At 30.4% G+C, this 19627-nt stretch overlaps 2 protein-coding genes across 4 annotated transcripts in view; one reads left to right on the forward strand and one right to left on the reverse strand.

Annotated features, from left to right (window-relative positions):
- Window positions 1–10043, forward strand: part of LOC139511673 (contactin-like) — a 50523-nt gene extending 40480 nt beyond the window's left edge. For both annotated transcript variants that reach the window (XM_071298674.1, XM_071298675.1), the window contains exons 19-26: window positions 82–182; window positions 777–860; window positions 1771–1939; window positions 2291–2412; window positions 3200–3410; window positions 5133–5248; window positions 7103–7280; window positions 8886–10043. In XM_071298674.1, the coding sequence (XP_071154775.1) occupies window positions 82–182; window positions 777–860; window positions 1771–1939; window positions 2291–2412; window positions 3200–3410; window positions 5133–5248; window positions 7103–7280; window positions 8886–9007 (1103 nt within the window). In that variant the 3' untranslated portion in view covers window positions 9008–10043. The remainder of the gene's footprint in view (window positions 1–81; window positions 183–776; window positions 861–1770; window positions 1940–2290; window positions 2413–3199; window positions 3411–5132; window positions 5249–7102; window positions 7281–8885) is intronic.
- A 1187-nt stretch (window positions 10044–11230) lies between these two features.
- Window positions 11231–19627, reverse strand: part of LOC139511674 (coatomer subunit alpha-like) — a 30307-nt gene continuing 21910 nt past the window's right edge. For both annotated transcript variants that reach the window (XM_071298677.1, XM_071298676.1), the window contains 9 exons: window positions 19055–19239; window positions 18598–18666; window positions 18105–18241; window positions 16263–16449; window positions 15750–15860; window positions 14893–15054; window positions 14190–14302; window positions 12139–12220; window positions 11231–11586 (listed from right to left, as the gene is read on the reverse strand). In XM_071298677.1, the coding sequence (XP_071154778.1) occupies window positions 11527–11586; window positions 12139–12220; window positions 14190–14302; window positions 14893–15054; window positions 15750–15860; window positions 16263–16449; window positions 18105–18241; window positions 18598–18666; window positions 19055–19239 (1106 nt within the window). In that variant the 3' untranslated portion in view covers window positions 11231–11526. The remainder of the gene's footprint in view (window positions 11587–12138; window positions 12221–14189; window positions 14303–14892; window positions 15055–15749; window positions 15861–16262; window positions 16450–18104; window positions 18242–18597; window positions 18667–19054; window positions 19240–19627) is intronic.

Genomic DNA, 19627 nt, shown 5'->3' on the forward strand with positions numbered 1-19627 from the left:
AGCATCTTGTTTAACAATTTATTCAACATTTACGTTTATGATATTACAAATCCATTACAGAAGTGTAAATATTACTTTCAGCGTATTACCAGACTCTAATGGCTGCTCCGTTAGTGAATCCTGATTTCATGAATATAACTGGAGGAGGGGGTAGCGTTGGTGATCTGACCATCAAATGGAATGTAAGTATTTAAATACGAAGTTGGAGTTTGAAATCATCTGCTTAAAATTATTAACTTCTGAAAATATAAAGCTCATTGTTTATGGCAAGGTTATAAGTATGAAAAAAAAGTTTCTTACCATAATTAAATTAGATGGATCTCTTTGACCACTCTGGCTTCCTGCACCAATAAAACATGGCTGCAAAAAATGATAAATTAGAGTTAATGACCACACAATCAATCAATCCAAACTAAACATAGCACTCTTTGACTAAATTACACTCCTTACTGTTAATTAAGATGTGATTTTTTTATTGTTAAATGTGAGATCTGATTTATTTGGTTGCAAACATTTGTGAAAGAAAATCACTGCTGAAAATATGAATGTCTAATTTTCTATTATTGCAAAGCTGATACTGTCTTATTTTTAGCATTATAATAATTTCTGAATTTACAGCATTTAGTAGAAATGAAATCTATTGAACCAATCAATAATAAAAACAATGTATGCATCCAAAGATTTTTCTTAGAATGGTGGAGCTACGAGTAAATTTATTAAAACTGTCAAACAACAGCGATATATAATGGCACAATTTATTTATTTTCTATCTGCAGCCATTGCCAAAGAAATACCATGGAGGAACTGGATTATACTACAGATTGTATTGGAGAACAGATAGCACACAAGTTTGGATTGCAGTAAGTTTTATCATTATATGTAAAAAAATATTTTTATCTTATTGCAAGTAGCATTAACATTCATTTACACTGATTGATGAGTTATCTATATCTAGCTATATAGCTAATGGGTTTAAATTGATGGTCCCATGAATACGGATTCAATGAGGTCGAATTATTCACTTGCCATGGAATAATTCATCATCAATTTTTCTTAGCTTATTTTGACAAAATTGAACCATACAAAGTGGGCCTTGCATCATATAGACAGTGAAATGTCAACACAATAAATCTAGAAAAGGAATCAGGATGTAGAAAAGTTTTATGTAAGTTTTCATGGCAACAATATCTTGATGGCCATGGTCTCAGTTTTACTGGAAATCAATAGGATGAAATAGATTTTTCAAATCATCTAGTTTTTGGACATCCAGTCATGGTTCATTGACTTTCAATGTTTTGCATAGATTAAATGTTTAGAAATTGTTATTTGAATTTTACTAACAATATTACAAAATCTAGACATACCTCTGTGTTCTCAGTTTTTTTTTTTGGGCTATATGCAGTACATTGTTAGGCCAATTCTATTCATGAGGGAATAACGGTAAAAATTCTTGCCAAATGACGTTAACGGTAATTTTTGGTTCAATATGCACTTCTTTTAGACAATAAAAAAAATCGAATAATTTTGACAAATCATGTTGATTTTTTTCCAAAAATAACGGTAACGATAATTATTTGAGGCCGCTGATGAATCATGATAAGGATATTTTGACGAATCACGGTAAAATTTTAATCAATTTGACACTAACGGTAGCAGAAAAATGGCGGTTTGACGCCTTACAGTAAAAGGCATTACTACCCTCATTCATATATTCTAAAGTTAATCTGATGTACATCATTTCATTATGTAAGATATTTTAATTTTTTGTAGACCAATGTACAATCGAAACAAGATGACCTATCTAAAGGTCAACTATATTATGTCCAGCTTGTTGGAAAAGACAATTTCTATCTGCCATATGAGGTGATGATTCAGGCCCGTAATGCATATGGAAATGGACAGAATTCTACTACAAGGATCATTTATTCAGCCGAAGGAAGTAAGTTACTATAAAAGAGGGGCATAAAGGGGGGTATCTGCATGGAAAAACGTGAAATAAAATTGCCATTTCACAATGAATGAACTATGAAAATGTTTTGCATGTTGATCTTTTTACCACTTTTCTGTATTCTTTAATTCTTGTGTATTTGTTTATTTTTTATTTCTTGCCTATAATTTTCTATTCTATTTTCTTGCTTTTTTTCATTTGCCCCTATTTTTTTTTTTTTTTTTCTATACTCTGTACTTAAAAATTCTGTATTTTTACTCATTATTCTTTTATCTGTAAAACCCATCTACAACCTTGTATTTTGTATTCAGGATATTTATTTGTAATTTCCTTTATTTACAGTGCCTATTCCAGCACCAAAGATTCAAGGTTGTTCGGCTATTAATTCAACAGCCATGGATGTCTATTGGACACCTATTGAAAATACCAGACAGAATATTAAAGGCAAAATTGCAGGTTTTCAGGTGAGAATTTAGGTTATTAAGCAGACTGAGTGGTAATGTATGGGTCTAAAAAATATGAATTTCTTCTTGTTTTCTATCCTAATCATTTCATCCTCATTAACATAGAAATTTGATTTCATTGATTGGCATCAAAGTATAACAATTGTTTCATATTCTGATTTGAAATTAAAAATGTGCCAGTACTATATATTAGTACTTTATAGCCCTTATTCTACACTGCAAATTCCTAGAAAATAAGAAATCTTACTGAAAAAATCAGCCTCCTACAAACATCTGCCGCAAACAATTTATCATGTAAATGAGTGGTTTTTCAATATCATAATTTTTTGTCTATTTTCTGTGTTATTGGTCCAATATTATGTATTCTGTAAACTCCACACAAACCATCATGGCTGAATATTTTTACATTTTGTGCACAGTCTAACAGTTACCCCATGCAGAAGAGTCATATACACAGCTGGAGAAACTAGGACCAATTTCTGTGTGAAGGGGCACCCTAATTGATTACCTACTATAAATTCCGAAATTATTGCGTGCATTTATTATTGCGATTTTGTCTTTTTAGACTAAAATGCAATTTTATTTTTTTGCGATATTGAGAAAAATCCTGTTCAATTCATTTAAAAAATTTCAAAATGAAAGTTTGAATTATTTCAAATTATAACTGTGGTGCATTTTTCGCAATATTTTTTGAATTTACAATGTTTAAAGATTAGGTTGTTATGAACACTATATATATATAGCTAACATCATGTCTTTTACTGAATATACCATATCTTTTTTCTAGGTCAACTATTGGGCCAGGCCATCTGGAGGGGAAACCCTGCCTATTTATAAACAGTTTATAAGATTCAGTGAAAAGGATGATATTGTGCCAACTCATGGTATTGTCATCGGAATTACACCAAATGCATTTTCTATATTTGATGTCCAAGTCTTCAACACAGCTGGACTCGGACCTAAATCAGATTCTTATCCTTGTAAAACTGCAAGTGATGGTAAGAACCGATGAAGCAAAATATTGGAAGAAAAGTTTATTATTATTCGTTTGAGACCACTTTTTTTGTGAATTTCGTTGGTACAGGTGAACCACGAAATTAAATTTTAAAGGAAGTACAAATATATACAAAGTTTCTATAGTTCTATGAAGTCTCATTACATGAAAATAAATGTATCACAGTATTTAAAATAAGCCAAAAATATATTTTATTACTACAATCATCATGCAAAGATTTTTTTATATACTTGGATGGAGAATTGTCTCATTGGCACTCACACCACATCTTCCTATATCTATTGGGTCACTATGGTTTATGTTTGATGCCTTCTCTTCAGTAAAGTAAAATGTTAATGCAATAATTTCAGTAAAGTAAAATGTTTATGCAATAATTTCAGTAAAGTAAAATGTTTATGCAATCATTTCAGAAAAGTAAAATGTTAGTGCAATAATTTCAGTAAAGTAAAATGTTTATGCAATAATTTCAGTAAAGTAAAATATTTATGCAATTACTTTAGTAAAGTAAATTTTTTATGCAATAACTTCAGTAAAGTAAAATGTTTATGCAATAATTTCAGTAAAGTAAAATGTTTATGCAATAATTTCAGTAAAGTAAAATGTTTGATGCCTTCACTTCAGTAAAGTAAAATGTTAATGCAATAATTTCAGTAAAGTAAAATGTTTATGCAATAATTTCAGTAAAGTAAAATCTTTTATGCAATTACTTCAGTAAAGTAAATTTTTTATGCAATAACTTCAGTAAAGTAAAATGTTTATGCAATAATTTCAGTAAAGTAAAATATTTATGCAATTACTTTAGTAAAGTAAATTTTTTATGCAATAACTTCAGTAAAGTAAAATGTTTATGCAATAATTTCAGTAAAGTAAAATGTTTATGCAATAATTTCAGTAAAGTAAAATGTTTGATGCCTTCACTTCAGTAAAGTAAAATGTTAATGCAATAATTTCAGTAAAGTAAAATGTTTATGCAATAATTTCAGTAAAGTAAAATCTTTTATGCAATTACTTCAGTAAAGTAAATTTTTTATGCAATAACTTCAGTAAAGTAAAATGTTTATGCAATGATTTCAGTAAAGTAAAATGTTAATGCAATAATTTCAGTAAAGTAAAATGTTAATGCAATAATTAACCTCAGTAAAGTAAATGTTTATACAATAACTTCAGTAAAGTTAAATGTTTTATGCAATAACTTCAGTAAATTTAAATGTTTATGCAATGATTTTAGTAAAGTAACATGTTTATGCAATAACTTCAGTAAAGTAAAATGTTTATGCAATAATTTCAGTAAAGTAAAATGTTAATGCAATAATTTCAGTAAAGTAAAATGTTTATGCAATAATTTCAGTAAAGTAAATTTTTTATGCAATAACTTCAGTAAAGTAAATTTTTGATGCAATAACTTCAGTAAAGTTAAAATGTTTATGCATAACTTCAGGAAAAGTAAAATTGTTCCTGATGACAAATTGACAAAGGACTCAAATAAGGAGTGATGGTCCTTTTTTGCTTTAAAGTATATATATATGCAAGTAAAAATCCCAATTTGCTGTCATTTTGAAAATCTTTTATTTTCTAAATGGGTTCAAAATTTTGATGCATTTTTATTATTCTAGAACTCTCATATGTGCAGACCTGCAAGTCTTTAGTATTTGAAATTGATTATTGCGATTTTATAATTTTAAATGATTCAACATTTCTTTTTCAGCTACTATTCTTTATCCAACAGAAGTAAGGGTGCATCCTGTTGACTCAACCTCTGTTAAAATCACATGGAGAGGTGTACTTATATCAACCGATGAAGCAACAATCGTAGGTTACAAGGTAAATCAGCTAGTATATAAAAAGTAAAAAATACAGACTTCTGAGGACAATTAAAAATGGAAAGTTCCTTATCAAATGGCAAAATGAAAAGCTGAAACAAATCAATATTGATGGATGACATCTGTCATATTCCTGGTGTATACTGTAAATTCAGAAGTTATTTCGATATTTTTATTATTGAGAAAAAATGCGACAGGGTTATAATCATAATGAATTAAACTCGCTTTTAATTTTTTTTATATGATTTAAACAGGATTTTTTTCAATATCGCAAAAATTAAAATCACATTTCAGTCTAAAATGACAAAATCACAATAATTTCTAAATACAGTATTGAAAGTTTGGGCTCTTCTACTAATAAATGTAAAGATGTGGTAAGTGGGAAAGGGTTGGATTTAGGGCTGTCTAATAAATGTAAAGATGTGGTAAGTGGGGAAGGGTTGGATTTAGGGCTGTCTAATAAATGTAAAGATGTGGTAAGTGGGGAAGGGTTGGATTTAGGGCTGTCTAATAAATGTAAAGATGTGGTAAGTGGGGAAGGGTTGGATTTAGGGCTGTCTAATAAATGTAAAGATGTGGTAAGTGGGGAAGGGTTGGATTTAGGGCTGTCTAATAAATGTAAAGATGTGGTAAGTGGGGAAGGGTTGGATTTAGGGCTGTCTAATAAATGTAAAGATGTGGTAAGTGGGGAAGGGTTGGATTTAGGGCTGTCTAATAAATGTAAAGATGTGGGCTGTCTGAGTTCTGTTTGAAATTTACCTTTTGTCTCAACTTGAACAAAGAACCAATTTGAGCATATTATTGCCACCCCTGCCATTTGTAGTCCATCTCTCATTAACTGTTCTTCTCTTGACCAGTTGGGACTAAAGTAGGTCTTGCTCATGGATAAGTGCTAACAAACCTCCAAGGATGACTGAGGTCAAACCTTTTCTGCTCCATCCTTCAGGAGTTTTCTTTAGAAGGTATACTGTATACTTTTATGTACTTTATGGGCTCATATGATGTGCCAATTAATTCCTTGTTTTCAATTTTGTGGTATTTCATAAATATATCATTACAGAAAATATTTAAATGTTCATCAATTAAGCCTTTCTTTGTTGAACAATATAAAAAAAAATGACCAAAGATTATCAAATCATCAAAACAGTCCGAAACTATTACATGTGTTATTTTTTTCTGAAATTTTTTCTCTGATATTTGGGTATGGAATTTTTTTCCTGCATAATATAATTTTTTATTATGCATATATTTGTATTATGGGGTGTTTTGTTAAGTTTAACAACCAATGCTTTTCCCTAAGTATGTCATATGAAAATCCTGTGTAGGGAAAAAAGTTTAAGCATGCATGAGCATCAATTACGATTTAATTAAAATTTCAGAGAACTAGCCAAATGATGTTTAATATAGTACAGACCAATCCCAAGTTGTATTTTATGTCAATTGGCTTAAATGACATCACATCATTGAACAATGGAATTCTACTGTGACGTAATAACATTAGCATTGTGACAGAGGATATGTACTGGAAAATGTACAAATTTGAAAGTCACCTATATATATAGAATAATAGGTAGTGTCGTTTTTGATACTGACTATATCATGTGGAATATCTAGACGAGTACGAGCCCGTTAGGGCGAGTTAAGATATTCCACATGATATAGTCAGTATCAAAAACGAAACTACCTATTATTCTGTTTATCGGTAATTATGACGTCACACAATGTATTGCCTAATATTTTAAGTGATACAGCCAGTACGTTGATACTCGAAAATATTAGGCAGTAAGATCAAAGGGGAAAATATACGAATTACCGATAAATATATATATATATATTATCTTTTCCTTTATTGCAGATTTTCCTGTGGCCGTCAAACGAAAATTTCAGATCAGCATTTGAATACATGGCTGATTTTATGCCAACAGAATGGAAATTATCAAACTTAGAAGCTGGTGTGGTTTATTCTATCAGGATATCAGCTTTCAGTGATGCAGGGGATGGACAAAAATCTCCAACTGTTTATTTTGCTATAGGTAGGATTTTTACAAATTAAATATTAAACAATCTTGAACTAGAATTGAGAATGGAAATGGGAAATGTGTCAAAGAGACAGTATAAACTGTTTATTTTGCTACAGGTATGATATTTACGAATAAAATTTTCAAAAATCTTCAACTAAAATTGAGAAATGAAATGGGGAATGTGTCAAAGAGACAGTATTAACTGTTTTTTTTTTGCTATAGGTACTTTATATACGAATTAGATATTTAAAATCCCCAACTGTTTATTTTGCTATAGGTATGTTATATACGGATTAGATATTTAAAATCCCCAACTGTTTATTTTGCTATAGGCATGTTATATACGGATTAGATATTTAAAATCCCCAACTGTTTATTTTGCTATCGGCATGTTATATACGAATTAGATATTTAAAATCCCCAACTGTTTATTTTGCTATAGGCATGTTATATACGGATTAGATATTTAAAATCCCCAACTGTTTATTTTGCTATCGGCATGTTATATACGAATTAGATATTTAAAATCCCCAACTGTTTATTTTGCTATAGGCATGTTATATACGGATTAGATATTTAAAATCCCCAACTGTTTATTTTGCTATCGGCATGTTATATACGAATTAGATATTTAAAATCCCCAACTGTTTATTTTGCTATAGGTATGGTAGTTACAAATTAAATGGACAAAAATGTATTGTAAATTCTTTTATTTGTTTTAATGAATTCAGGTAAATTTGTTTTTCATGGAGATTTCATTTCAATGTTTTCCCAATGTCTTCGTACAAGCCAATAGAAGAATTACATCTTTTAGAAAATTTAAGCTTCAGTTTGGACTACATCCATGAATTCCTTGAAAATTGGTATCCCAAAAATAATATTTAATCCACAGTAAACAAACTTGCATCATATGAAAGCTGACTTTGTTTAGGCATACATTAATGTAGTTGGCTGTTTAACCTCCAAATTTTTAAAATGCATATTCATAACAAGAACATGATTATTTATTAATCCTGCTTTGTATGAGACCAATATGCTGAGCAGGATTTTTAATGTGCTAGTTCACAAGGTAACAATCTGCAAAAAGACATGTCACCCTGCTAGGACACATTATTCTGTCTAAATACTGCATGCTAAGCCATGAGGTGATCACTATAAGAGAGGTATTTTTATGATAAAAAAACAAAGAAATGTAGTCATGCTCCTGAAGTTATACGACAAATATAATTCTTATATAAGTTATGACAGCTTGTAGGTCTTTATTTGGGGATCCTCAACACTTCAACATCATTTTATACTTTGGTTTAAACATATTTATTTATAGTGGATTGGGAAAAAAGTTATTGCAATTTATATTACTCCTTTTCCATTTTGCTGGTTTTTTTCAAAATCTACAAGGGTGACTTTTATGTGAAAGAGATATGGCTCTCTCTAAACATGTGTCAGGCATTAATGGTCCCCTTCTGATGGACTATCATCTTACTTGCAAATGGTGTCAAGGAAGAGCTGAAAATTCAGTCCTTTTATACTTCAATGATGTAGGAGAAAATTTGCTGCATATTTTGTAGAATATGTAATGTATTCTTTATTTACATGTATTTTTATCCTATTTTATAGCTGGAGGTGCCACATTGATAGACCAGACAGTTACACAGTTTAGTTACCTAGCAGCTTCATCCATCTCATCATCCATCATCTTAATTCTACTCGCTTCCATGGTAGTCTTCATGTTGTCATAACAACACATCATCATTTAGAGACTAGACTATAAATATGTTGTACAATACTAAAGGTCTATAAATTAATTTTAAACACATAATTGATATTTAAGAACCAAGGACTCTTTTTACTAAAAAATTTACCAATAAAATTCCTCATAAGTCATGAACATTGAAAGTTTTGATTAATTTTATTGTTACAATTGATTTTAAATGTATGAATTTTTGTGAGAGTTGCCGAAGTGATGTTAAAAACTGCTTTCAAAGAAAGTTGAATTTTCGACAAAATACCTTGTTTATGTGTTTTTACCAGAGAGATTAATTTGTGAACTGTAACAGTTATGTGGTTTTTTTTTATTTTAAAATATGAAGATACGGAGGATCTTAATTTGTTATGAATCTTTGTTATTCAGTTTTTTTACACGTTATTTTTCATGCTAATTCATATCAGTGTATTATATTATATGCTCTGTTTGTTTTTGATCTTCTAGAAATTTTGTAAACAAAATTTGAAATGTACATTATAGATTTCTCCATTATGATTGATCTCAATATCAAAGCTATTTTTTTAATTTTACTTCTAGAAATCCATTTACTATGTTAAATTTAATGCAGAATGTATTTGTTACTTATTTGGGATCACATCATGATTAATCCATACTGATTATATAGTTATATTTATTGGGAGACTGTTCTGTTTGTTATTTTTTTGTGTAGATGGAAATATGTAAAATTTACTTATTTTCAGGATTTTAAAATGAAAGTGCTATATTTAATTTTTAAAACAAGTCGTTTAGTGTCTTGAATTTATAGTTATGTTTTTAAATATTCAAACAAATACTGAATTATTTATTGTTAATGTAATATTTACTTACACATAAAGATTTAATCCAGTTTTATTTTATTTGAAAGGAAATCCAGTAATTTGTGTATATATGTGTATACACACATTTTATATTTAATTCTTCAGTGTATATACCTATCATGATTTCATTGTAAAAGTATCATATTATCATTATATTTGCAATATTTTTACAATAAAATTATCTAGTATCAACTTTTTTACTTAAGATGAAGTGACATCACTGATTTATCTCCCCTTAATAAAGGGGAAAACATCAGGTAATTTGTGTAGATTGAGAAATAAGTGTCCACAATTTTTTTAATGAGGGGGGAAAGATATTAAAGGGACATGCATACTCATCAATTGAAAATAGAATAAAAACTCCATACCAAAAAAGAAAAAGAAAAAGAACAGAATACAAAACACAACAAAGAAAACTAAGGATTGGGTGAGCAACATGTACCCCACCAAAAACCACAATGCAGAATGGTCAGAGAAAAAATAATAGAAATGCTTGAAATTTGGAATGGACTACTAAACATTAAAAGAACAATGATCTAAACTATTAACTTTTGACCTTACTTGACATCAACAATTTCGTTGGCCTATTTGTTTTGTGTACAGTAATAGAATACTGTAAACTCAGAAATTATTGTGAGCATTTATTATTGCTATTTTTGAAAAATGGAAAACAATGGAAGATTATTTTTTTGACAGCATGAATAAAATGTCAGTTTTTTGTCTGGTAAAATACTCACTTAAAATGAGTAATAGAATAACTATATTTGGTATGTGTTCCTTGCAATGTATGCATGTCTAACGGGTAATGAGTTACATGGATTAGTAATTAAGGTTAAAGTTACGTTGTCAAATCCATATCTCAGGTACTATAAGCATTAGATCTATATTTTGTGTATTGAATGATCGATTATAAGGTGTATATGTTCTGGTTTAGTTATTGTGGTTTGGTCTAATATCTCAGATATCATAAGCAATAGATACTTATATATAGTTGTATTTAGTACATGGAACGATTGTAAGATGTACATGTCTGTCTGACAGGGTTCATATGACCTTGGCCTCATTTTCATGGTTGATTGGTCATTGATGAATTTTATTATTTTTTTCAGTTTATCAGATACTATATTAACATAGGTCAACTGTATTTAGTGTATGAAATGTTTGTAAGGTGTACATTTCTGTCTGGCAGAGTTCATGTGACATTGACCTTTTTTCATGGTTCATTGGTCAATGTTAAGATTTTGTGGTTTGATTTGTTTATCAGGTACTATTAGCGACAGGACCATGATATCAATGATAAGAAAAACAGGCGAGACATTTCAGTGTATGTGCTCTTGTTATATTTATCCACAGTGACATGCATAAAATGAAAGAAATTATATATTACTTTAATTTTATTACCAGTCAATAAATATTCTCCTTTAACAAATAGCATAATATTTCACAAATACATATACTCAATAAAACCATTTTCTTTTTTCAATAAGTGTCTCAATTAATTGTAAATAGTCTCTTCATAGTCTTGTAACTTTACAATGTATTTCATATAACCTCATGTTTTTTTCAAATTTTAAAGTTCAAAAAGTATGTCATAATCATAATATACATATAGTTTTTGTATCCACATTGAACTACAAATGATAACACTGTCTGTTAATTTTAATCACAATTTTCCTCATCTGAATTGAATTGGACTGATTCTCAAACCAATGCAGTCTTTACCAATTTCTGTCACCTGAAAATTAAACAATGAGAAAAATTATATTAGAACAAAATTTAACAAGACCAATTCTGTGTCTAAAAATGAGAAAAAAGAAATTAGAACTAAATTTAACAAGACTAGGGTTGGGTCTGTATAATATGTATAGAAAAACATAACTAATCATTCTATTTTACTGATGCAAAAAAACTTTGATGAAAAAGTCAAAAATTTCCTAGAGTATTGTAAAGTTTAAACTATCGACAAAAAGGAAGTGGTTACATGGCAAATGAAAAACTGCTTCTTTTTAAAACTTAACATTATCAAGCAGCAGACTATATATTAAATCATTCTCTTCAATAGGAGCTGAGAATGCTTTGATTAAAATGCTTCCGTGTACAATTAACTTTGTCAAACTATCAGCAAACAGGAAGTGCCTTTATTGCAGATATAAAATTACTACATAAAATTCAACATCATCATGCTGCAGAACAAATCATTCCTATAATTGGAGCCCAGAAAACTTTGATGACTATTAGAATACGAGAAAATGAAAGAATCTAGTTTATTGATATATATTCAACCTACCTGTGTTGCTCTGCATGTTTGACCTTTAAACTCTGGTAAATAACATGCACCACTCAATGGACATTTAACAACTGGTTTTCCTCTGAAAAATTAATCATTATATTCATTCTAATTCAAATTTTAATTTGTGTATGTTTATTGTTAAGTAAACCAAAACTGTTTTGCTAATATAAAAGCTATTTCCTAATTCTCAATTAGGCTCTGTTAATATATTCAAAACATGTTTAACCTCGCCGCATTTTTGCGCCTGTCCCAATCAGGAGCCTCTGGCCTTTGTTAGTATTGTATGATTTTTTTTAATTTTAGTTCACTTATATATTTCAGAGTTTAGTATGATGTCCATAATCACTGAACTATTACAAATTTTTGTTGGAGGGCAAGCTGAACCACAACTCTGGGTTTTAGAATTTTCTCAATGTGTTGAGGCCCATTGGTAGCCTTCAGCTGCTTTCAGCTCTTTGGTCAGGTTGTTGTCTCTTTGAAACATTCCGGATTTCCATTCTATATTTTATTCAGACAAAGTTAACTTAAGGATGTTTGCTGCTCAGTTTCAAAATAAATAACTTTTCATAAAACTAGTATGTATTGATAGGGAATAAATTGAAGAATCAAAAAAGCAAAAACAATTTAGGGGTCAATGTGCTTGTTTTCGAGATATTAGCCATTGGAATTTAGGCGGGAAATGTTCTCTCTTGATTTTTCATAGCTTTATCATTGACAAGTTAAAGTTCTCAAATACTATAAAAAAAAATTTAAAAAAATTTATAAGACTTTTACAAATGACTTAAAATTATACATGTAAAAGATTTATAAAAAGACAAGAGTGCACACACTGAAATGTCTCGCCTTCTTTACTAATCATTGATATTATGTTGATAGTCCTAAGTATAAAGCATTATTACAACTGTCACATAAACTTAACATTAAACAAGATAGTTAAACAAAGACCAATGAACCATGAAAATGAGGTCAAGGTCAGATGAACCATGCCAGGCAGACATGTTCAGCTAACAATGCTTCCATACAACAAATATAGTTGACCTATTACTTATAGTTTAAGAAAAATAGACCAAAACACAAAAACTTAACACTGTCCAATGAACCGTGCAATTGAGGTCATGGTCAAATAAAACCTGTGGGACTGACATATAGATCATAATATATTTCCATACATCAAATATGACCTTTGGCATATAATATTAGATAAAAAGATCAAAACTTAAAAACTTAACTTTGACCACTGAACCATGAAAATGAGATCAAGGTCAGATGACATCTGCCCGCTAGACATGTACACCTTACAATCATTCCATACAACAAATATAGTAGACCTATTGCATGAAGTATGAGAAAAACGGACCAAAACACAAAAACTAAACTATAACCACTGAACCATGAAAATGAGGTCAAGGTCAGATGACACCTGCCAGTTGGACATGTACACCTTCCAGTCCTTCCATACACCAAATATACTAGCCCTATTGCTTATAGTATCTGAGATATGGACTTGACCACCAAAACTTAACCTTGTTCACTGATCCATGAAATGGGGTCGAGGTCAAGTGAAAACTGTCTGACGGGCATGAGGACCTTGCAAGGTACGCACATACCAAATATAGTTATCCTATTACTTATAATAAGAGAGAATTCAACGTTACAAAAATTCTGAACTTTTTTTTCAAGTGGTCACTGAACCATGAAAATGAGGTCAAGGACATTGGACATGTGACTGACAGAAACTTCGTAACATGAGGCATCTATATACAAAATATGAAGCATCCAGGTCTTCCACCTTCTAAAATATATAGCTTTTAAGAAGTGAGCTAACACCACTGCCGCCACCGTAGCCACCGCCGCCGTAGCCGCCGCCGGATCACTATCCCTATGTCGAGCTTTCTGCAACAAAAGTTGCAGGCTCGACAAAAAATGGGGGTTCATGGGGATTTTTTTTTTAAGGCATTTATAATGGATAAAACCAGAGGATTCCGAAAATCTAACAAAAATTCCAAAACATCCTTAAGTAAATTATAAACATGAGATAAAAAAGTTACCTGTATATTGGAACATAACTTGCTGCACAAATATCAAATGGATTATGTTGATCATATTTTAATTCATGTTCATCTGTTGATTTCTGTTCACATGCTGCTAATATTTTTCTAGTCTAAAAACAAATCAAATATTGTAAGCAAATTATAATACAATGCAAATTCTGAAATTGGTGAAAATTCTTAAAAACTGAAAATAACCCTCATAGCTATTTACATAAACATTGCAATACCTTTTAAAACTCATTGATATACCATTTACCACATATATTGCAATATTCAAGTAAGTCAGATTATTCTAGGTATATAAGTTAGCAAATTTGATTATCTCCCCCTTTTAACCTGTTAGGTAGGGATGATTTCTTTTCTTTCAGGTGATGTTTTACAACCATGTTAAGTTTCATCAAAATCTAGATGTTTTGGAGGAGTTGGGTTTACTAGAGATTTTAACCACATAATGCAATATATTGAAATATGTTTATTTAATGATCTCCCCTTTAATTCTAGGGAAAGGAATTATTTTCTGCCAATCCAAAGGAATGTGTAAAGATCCGTTTAAGACATTAGGACATACCATTTCTTATATACCTTTCTGGTCTCTTGCTCTTGCTTTAGATTTTGACGATTGCATGTAGAGATTTTATGTTATAAAATAATATATCATATTTAATTTAAAGCACCAATTCCCTATGAAACAATTGCTTACCTGGGCTGCTACATCTGGTTTAGGTCCTAATTCTAATAATCGTCTGGCAAATGATGCTGCTGTTTTATAATTCTTTAACTTAAAGAAGAGGTTGAGAGCTGTTCGTAACGTCAGTATCATGTGTATAGGTTGTAGATTGCAATGTGTAAAGTATGCTGCCATCTAAAATTAAAAACAAATTTATATGTATAAACAAGAAACCTCATGCAATATAGAAAAATTCGGAAATCTGCGTCGCTTGCCTAAGAATCTTTACTTCTTGAACTATTAAAGTCATACAACAATCATTTTTCCATTGTGGTGTCAGATATTTTCTATTGTGATGTTAAAATTTTACAGGAACTTTTTTAATGTCTAGTAATGGTGGAAAAATAGCGATAAGGTGTATATTCACCCATATTCATGCATTAACCCTATATATTAATGATTCTAAAAATAATGGTAAACATTATCTTTGACAGAATTAAAACCATTCTTATGTATTAAACATTATCGCTATTTTACAAAATTTTCCTTTGATCTTTCTGACTGATACAGTAGGGGATGTGAAATATTATCGCAGAAACTAAGGGCACACGTGCCATTGACAATGAAATTAACAATGTTGTCATAGGTAAAATAGCGATAAACAGATTTTCATTGGTCATCTCAACTCGATTGAGTTTCTCACTTTCACTGTACCGGCTCAAGCGAGAAAATTTGGTCAGTTCGTACTAATAACTTTAATATTGGTATATGCTGCTTTTTTACAAAGTACACAGCATTTTAGAGTAGAAACTTAGTTCTGTAAGCTCTGTATCAAGCAATTTGACTGTTATTTGCTTAAATATAACTATTTGATGTTTTTCATGTCTCACCTCACAGATTCTTTTCTGTTCTTGTAATGTTGACTTGGGTAAATCTTTCCTGACCTGTTCCATACTCAAACCAACGATGTATTCTCTACAGATCTCTATTAGTTGCTGTGCCTACAATTAAAACAATTATTACTTAATTCAATTCTTTATTTATCTAAAGAGGATTGTCAACAGCCAGAGGCTATGTGTGGGTCTCCTCAGATATTACTTACAGTCTATCAAAATGAAAATACTGTTTAAAACACTCAAAAATAAAAATTATAAAACAAAAAAAAAGTTTCTGTACGTTCAAAATTTTACATGAACCATAAAGATGGTTTGAATCTACAAAATCAAACAATAAAAAAACCACCCAAATTAAACTGTGGGATTACTTTTAAATGTTATTTCAAAAATCACTCAGAAAAAAATCATTTTAAGTATCCTGTTGCTCTTCACGCCTCATTTTCATATTTATAAAAGTATTACATTAACTCCCACAATCACAGTATAACCTCACTCTATATTACTAACCTCAGCTATTTCTTGTTTATTATCTACCACCAGTAATGGTACACCAAGGAGTATACTTCTAAATTTGACAATAGCATCAGGGAATTTACCAGTGGTTGTAAGCTGGTACGCCACCTGTAACTGTTGCACTAAGGAGGATAATTTTAATCCTACAGCTGGTACTCCACTTCTTGCTCCTGCTTCTTTCCTGCAAATTTTTAAGACAGTATTATGAAGGGCAGAATCAGGGCTCACACTACTTCAGAATTATAGGGAGAAGTGACTTCTCTTTTTGAAATTGATAGGGAGAAGTGGTGAGATTTGAAAGAGAAGTGCTCATTCGCGCGGTGCGATACAATGTTTGGATTTTACAGCAGTATAAAGGGCCATATGTAAATAATGTTCTTTTTATATTGTTCAATTCATATCTGAGTAAAAAAATTACAATCAAAGTAACATTTGAAATTAAAAGTTGTTTAAGTTTTACTAAGGTTCTTGTGAGAAACTACCAACTAAATATCTAGCACTAAAAAAAAAAATTATTTTAAAAAATGTAAAGAAATTATAATATATCAATTACAATTTAATTAAAAATTATCTTGTGTATGACATTCAGTGTTTCTCATAAAAAAATACAAAAGTTATTAAGCTGGGCCAGAATATATTGATATTAGTATAATAGTCTCAGAGTTAAGCAACTTTAATCAATAGTTTGAAACAATCCATAAAAAATATAGGGAATTATATACACCAATCAATTAGATGTAACCAAAAGTCTCTTAATGCGTGTGGAATGCGTAATTTTTCCCTTTAGGATCAATATTCTTCTGTCAGCTATTCCATCCCTGCGTCCGTAGTAATTATTGTAAAAGTACGGATTTCGGTCATAACTGGTCCGGTTCAGATCCGGAGTTTAGAAATCGGTCAATGGCGGACGAATGCAAGAAAATTTACAAAAATAAACGATGTTTGACAAGTTATTTGGAAAGGAACATGACGTTTTAAATGCAATAAATGGATGAACATTTTACTGGAGGCAACTTTTATCACGTTTAAATAAAGTAACAAACTTATTTTGCCGCCGAATTTGAGGTTGATGTACGTTTTCGAGTAACAAGCACCGGAACGCGGAAATGCATGAAGTGATAAAAAGTTGTATTTTTATCAAATAACCTGCTACACACTGCGAAGACAATGCTTCAACCTCTTTTCTAAAGATAATGAATCGTTTATGTCTGAATTTCTTTAATTATCAATAAAAAATTGATGTTTCATCAACTTGGTAAAAATTGAAAATGTCCGATGACGGAAGCGACTGAAAGCGACTATCATCAAGAACAGGGCGACTTGTTTTCGCTTTTGGAGGTCGGGGAAAGCGAAGTGACGGTCGGGAAGGCGACTTCTTCGCCCAAGTCGCCTGGTAGCGTGAGCCCTGCAGAATGACCCTTTGGAGATGTCAGGATTGAACCTTTTTTCATGAGAATTCAGGAGTTTAACCTTATATCATGACAAGGAATTATTTTTCTACATCTAGGAAAGAAAGCTTTATATTTTTCGTGAAATCAGGAGTCAGCATTTGCTTATCTGGGAATTATGAATGATACCCTCTCCTACCCTCCTTCTAGTACAAAAAAAGTCACTTATCCAGTGACTGATCTCTGACAAAAAAATCTCCATAAAAAAGTTTGTTTACCTTGAAATTTTCAGTATTAAGTTAGATAATTTTTTTAATTTATTCAAGGTATCAATAAACAAACTAGAAATGACAACAAGGAATTACATTTACTCTTTAAAATTCCTATTATGAAAAAAACTACCCCCCCCCCCCCCCCAAAAAAAAAAAGCAAATTCCAATTGTCTTACCAGTTTCTATGAGGATAACCAAACAATGGAGGTGTTGATGGAATTCCCTGGAAACAAGTCCTACTTCTACTGTATGTTTGTAAAAATAACTGCTTATATGTATCAAAACTGACAACACCAACTTGATCATGGAGTAACTAGAAAAAAATAATATAAAAAAGTCAGTCATTTAGGAAGGATCAATGATTAAACATTCTGTATTGTCACTAAATATCTTTAAAACTGTGGATTCATTTATTTTTGTGGGTACCAACCTTCGTGGATTGTGGAAAAATAGTAATCTTATGGATACTTGATTTGCATACAAGCATATAGAAATTGTGTACTTCTTCGAACATGTAAATTTGTGTTTAACCTTTAACCACAAATTCTGCAAATTGGTATCCATTTAATAATAAGGAATTCATCAGAAATCATTTTTTTTTTATATAAACAAAAAACAAAATAAAATAAAAATGAATATCTTATTTTTACAATACAATTAAAATATTACCCTCATAGCTGTTTCAAAAGATCCTGCCAGCACATGGTCCACTGGTAATTGTGAATTATTACACCACACCTGAAATATACAACAAAATAATAAACATACTTATTCAAATTACAATTTCATTAAAGTAATTATCTGCCATTTTCATTTCCATACTTTAAATAGAAAGAAGCTTGCTGTACTGGTTTATATAGCTGTATGCTTTAGACTGAAAGTGTGATTTTTTATAACAAGATGGAGGTACTTTCAAAGTGTCAAGATTTTTGTTGTTGAAGGAATTCAACAAGTTGTTTAAGCAATGTAAGAATAAATATATATTTTATCCAAGGCAATCAAAGGTTTGAACATTGTTTTTAATTCATACATGTACTTTTATATATGTTTATATAAATATAAATATATATTGTATAAGCTAATATCAGAGTATCATAAAACTTTACTAATAGTTATCTGCCCTTACTTGTGTTTGACTTGTTCCCTTTGTTGGTGGTACAAAGTATCCTTCTCCTGAATCACCACCTGAGGGTCCTACATCTAGATCAGCAGGGAGTTCAAGGTCATCATCCCCAACATCCCATCCTGCACCTTCAGCATCACCACCTGGGGTAGCTTCATCATCAAAACCACCACCACCTCCAAATCCTTCTGTTAAAATAAGATTAAAAAATCTATATGCTTTAGCCCTGGACTTTCTGACTATTGTAATATTTATACAATTTTATTTGTAGGATAATTTGAATAGCTTGAGCAATATACCACCCTTTGGCAAATAAATGACAAACTGTTTCATACTCTGAAAGTCTGGATAAACATCGTTGTTTTTTGCATTATCAATAGACTGTTTAATTTCAACAATTGTTCCCTTAAAGTATATTTTCTTATTGAATACATACAAAATATTGCATTATATTCATAAACAAAGACAGATATGCATTAACTATCAATGCTCAATACTCAATGTTTTTAATTTCATCGGCAAGTTGTTATCTTTTTATCAACAAACCAAATGTAAAAACTAGTGTTGTCAAATCGT

Source organism: Mytilus edulis, chromosome 2 (assembly GCF_963676685.1).
Source record: "Mytilus edulis chromosome 2, xbMytEdul2.2, whole genome shotgun sequence".
NCBI classification, from domain to species: domain Eukaryota; kingdom Metazoa; phylum Mollusca; class Bivalvia; order Mytilida; family Mytilidae; genus Mytilus; species Mytilus edulis.